The 3,399-nt window shown below is 45.3% G+C and overlaps 1 protein-coding gene across 1 annotated transcript; it reads right to left on the reverse strand.

Annotated features, from left to right (window-relative positions):
* Positions 1-507: 507 nt before the first annotated feature.
* Positions 508-2,133, reverse strand: LOC137939801 (small ribosomal subunit protein bS1m-like). Its single transcript, XM_068784872.1, has one exon. It carries the CDS (start codon positions 1,121-1,123, stop codon positions 515-517), a length of 609 nt encoding a protein of 202 aa, XP_068640973.1. The 5' UTR covers positions 1,124-2,133; the 3' UTR covers positions 508-514.
* Positions 2,134-3,399: the final 1,266 nt, after the last annotated feature.

A 3,399-nucleotide genomic window follows, 5' to 3' on the forward strand; every position in this document is an offset into this window, starting at 1 on the left:
TGCGCAGGAAGTGTGCGTATGGCTTTGAGCGAGCGCATCCGCGCTCCGCTCACTGGCTGCTATAAGTAGCGCGCTACTCCTCTTCTGTCCATCCAAATCCGCCACTCGTTGGTTGGTGTTCAAATCAAAGTTTGACTCTGCCTTCAATTCCATTCTTCGTCTCCCTAGTTGCAGTCTGATTGCTGGCCCCAACCCAACATGCATTTGAGAGTGCCGGGGCGATAGGCGCGCCGCAGTCACGCATTCGAGCAAGAGCCTTTCTTCGCTATGTAAATAGAGGGCAAGCAATCAAACGGCTGCGCTAACGCGAGGTCTTACAGAGCCTTTCGCGCTAGGCGAGGGTTGCACCACACCAACCCGGAGTTGCTTGTTCCCTCAACAAAAGAATGGATTAAGGTGATAGAGTGTTCTCAGGATCAGGAGAAGAAGGCGCTTAAGAAAAGCAAAATTCTCTCTCTTTTTTCTTTTTCGTACGCGGATTTCGCTCATCAAGTTCTTGTTTGATCTGCCGCTGTTAGAACACCACAATATTCGTCCTTTTGGGGTTAATGCTCTCAATGGTGAATCGATCATTCGCTATCCTTTGAGTGTTGTTGAGAGGACGGGATGGAAGAGAAGTAATGAAACCTGCGATTGCTATTGAATAACCTCCTTTGACTTTTTCCATAAAAATGCCTTTGACCTTTGTATTCGTTCGCCAAATCTTGTTCAGTTCCATCCAAGCTCGGTTTTGTCTGAATCTTCGTGGAAGAAGAAGCGGTTCACCAGCCACTACATCTGTGGATCCCACCAAATCATTAAACCTGGCGGCTGCTCGCTCTTTGATCAGTGATTCACCGGCCACTAGATCGATGAAGAATCTCTCCAAAATCTGCTCTTTGATCAGTGATTCACCAGCCACTACATCCAGGAATCCAACCTTATTCTCAAACCTGGTGGCTCGGTTGATTGGCACTCCTGTAGGCTCATCTTGCATACAAATTCTGGGGGTCCCAGGTCCTGCATCCACCAAGAACATGTCTTCCCTTAAGCGTAAAACTTGAGATTGTGAGGCATTTCCATTACATAAGAAAAAACTGGAATTAGATCTTGGAAATGATCGACTCAAATAGATGCTCATCATCAGCTTTTTTTTTCCTCCTCTTCCTATTGATCAGAAGCATCCAGCAGCGCCACGCCAGTAGAGTAGAAAGAGTTAAGCTACTAAGCAAAGCTGCAGTTGGGGAACTCGGTAGAAGCGATTTGCCGCTTCCGCCTCTCTAGGCTTCACAATAGCTCCCCCAAAATATAGAATGAGAAATTCGCCTTCTCCCCTCCCGCCCCCTCCACTATAAGAAATCCGAAAGGAATTGAACCTACGAATTTGCCAATTATGAGTTGGGCGCTTTAACCATTCAGCCATGGATGCTTAACAGAGATCATCGTCATCGTACATCGTGAATAACCAAATTCCAATTGAAATGAAATCTTTAGGAGGAATCAATGAAAGGACATCAATTCAAATCCTGGATCTTCGAATTGAGAGAGATATTGAGAGAGATCAAGAATTCCCACTATTTCTTAGATTCATGGACCCAATTCGATTCAGCGGGATCTTTCACTCACATTTTTTTCCACCAAGAACGGAAACTCTTTGACCCCCGAATTTGGAGTATCCTACTTTCACTTTCGCGTGATTCACAGGGTTCAACAAGCAATCGATATTTCACGATCAAAGGTGTAGTACTGCTTGTAGTAGCGGTCCTTATATATTGTATTAACAATCGAAATATGGTCGAAAGAAGAAATCTCTATTTGATGGGGCTTCTTCCTATACCTATGAATTCCATTGGACCCAGAAATGATACGTTGGAAGAAGATTTTTGGTCTTCCAATATCAATAGGTTGATTGTTTCGCTCCTGTATCTTCCAAAAGGGAAAAAGATCCCTGAGAGTTGTTTCATGGATTCGAAAGAGAGTACTTGGGTTCTCCCAATAACTAAAAAGTGTATCATGCCTGACTGGGGTTCGCGGTGGTGGAGGAACCGGATCGGAAAAAAGAGGGATTCTAGTTGTAAGATAGCTAATGAAACCATAGCTGGAATTGAGATCTCATTCAAAGAGAAAGATATCAAATATCTGGAGTTTCTTTTTGTATCCTATACGGATGATCCGATCCGCAAGGACCATGATTGGGAATTCTTTGATCGTCTTTCTCCGAGGAAGAAGCGAAACATAATCAACTTGAATTCGGGACAGCTCTTCGAAATCTTAGTGAAACACTTGATTTGTTATCTCATGTCTGCTTTTCGTGAAAAAAGACCAATTGAAGTGGAGGGTTTCTTCAAACAACAAGGAGCTGAGGCAACTATTCAATCAAATGATATTGAGCATCTTTCCCATCTCTTCTCGAGAAACAAGGGGGGTATTTCTTTGCAAAATTGTGCTCAATATCATATGTGGCAATTCCGCCAAGATCTCTTCGTTAGTTGGGGGAAGAATCAGCACGAATCGGATTTTTGGCTATAAAGTTCCCCTCTTGCTACTTTGGGCTTGTGCGCTAGCAGGCTTCAAGCCTACGCTTTTAGCCCTGTACCTGTAGTTCTTGCTGGCTTTTCATTCTGTTTTATAGAGACCCGAGGAAATTAGTCTAATAATTAATGTAGAAAGGTGAGGCACTTTCCCCGGCATTTTCGGGGAGGGGGAGGCTCTCGAAACCAAACGAGACTAGAAGGGAAATTAGAATTAGCACCATTCCTATGAGTGCCTTTGTCTCGAAGAGCCAACTTTGGGGCAGGGTTGGTGTGGCCTCTCTCTCTATCTCGGTCTCGGTTTAGCATCATATATCGAAATAGAGAAAATATGTATTGGTTGTCGTGCGGATTAAGGAGCTGCTCCTCCATGCTGTGGCTGTGGAGGTGGGGGCTGCCACCTCCCTTGGTGAAGTTTGGGAAGGCCCGCCGAATCCTGAAAAATGGGTTCTTGGGGAAGCGTGGTAGGGGAGGGTAAGGGGCTGTCGCCGCCTGATAGAGGCAGAAGCCGGAGCCACCAGAGCTATCTGCGTCGAGTGTGTCGATTGAAAGAGGAGGGGAGACTTATCAAATGCCAGCGCAGAAATAGAAAGAGTCGTGCCGTTCACAGTGGAATTCTTCTAAGATCCATTGCTCGATTTTGCATGCTCTGCTCCCAAAATGCGGAGAGACTTGCGAGGGCAGATCCGGGTTGGTTGGTTCTTTGCACCCAGTTTTGGCGTAGCAGCTATATTTCGATTCATCCTCTTCTTCCAAGGGTTTCATAATTGGACGTTGAACCCATTTCATATGATGGGAGTTGCCGGAGTATTGGGGGCTGCTCTGCTATGCGCTATTCATGGTGCTACCGTGGAAAAGACTTTATTCGAAGATGGTGACGGTGCAAATA

The sequence above is a fragment of the Aristolochia californica genome, unplaced genomic scaffold (assembly GCF_029961685.1).
Source record: "Aristolochia californica isolate CCGP_79_NKW_82.1479 unplaced genomic scaffold, dmAriCali1.0.hap1 SCAF_85, whole genome shotgun sequence".
Classification (NCBI taxonomy): Eukaryota; Viridiplantae; Streptophyta; class Magnoliopsida; order Piperales; family Aristolochiaceae; genus Aristolochia; species Aristolochia californica.

Coding starts and splice junctions, on each gene's coding strand:
- LOC137939801 (XM_068784872.1), bottom strand. CDS start 1,123: ATGATGAGCATCTATTTGAGTCGATCATTTCCAAGATCTAATTCCAGT.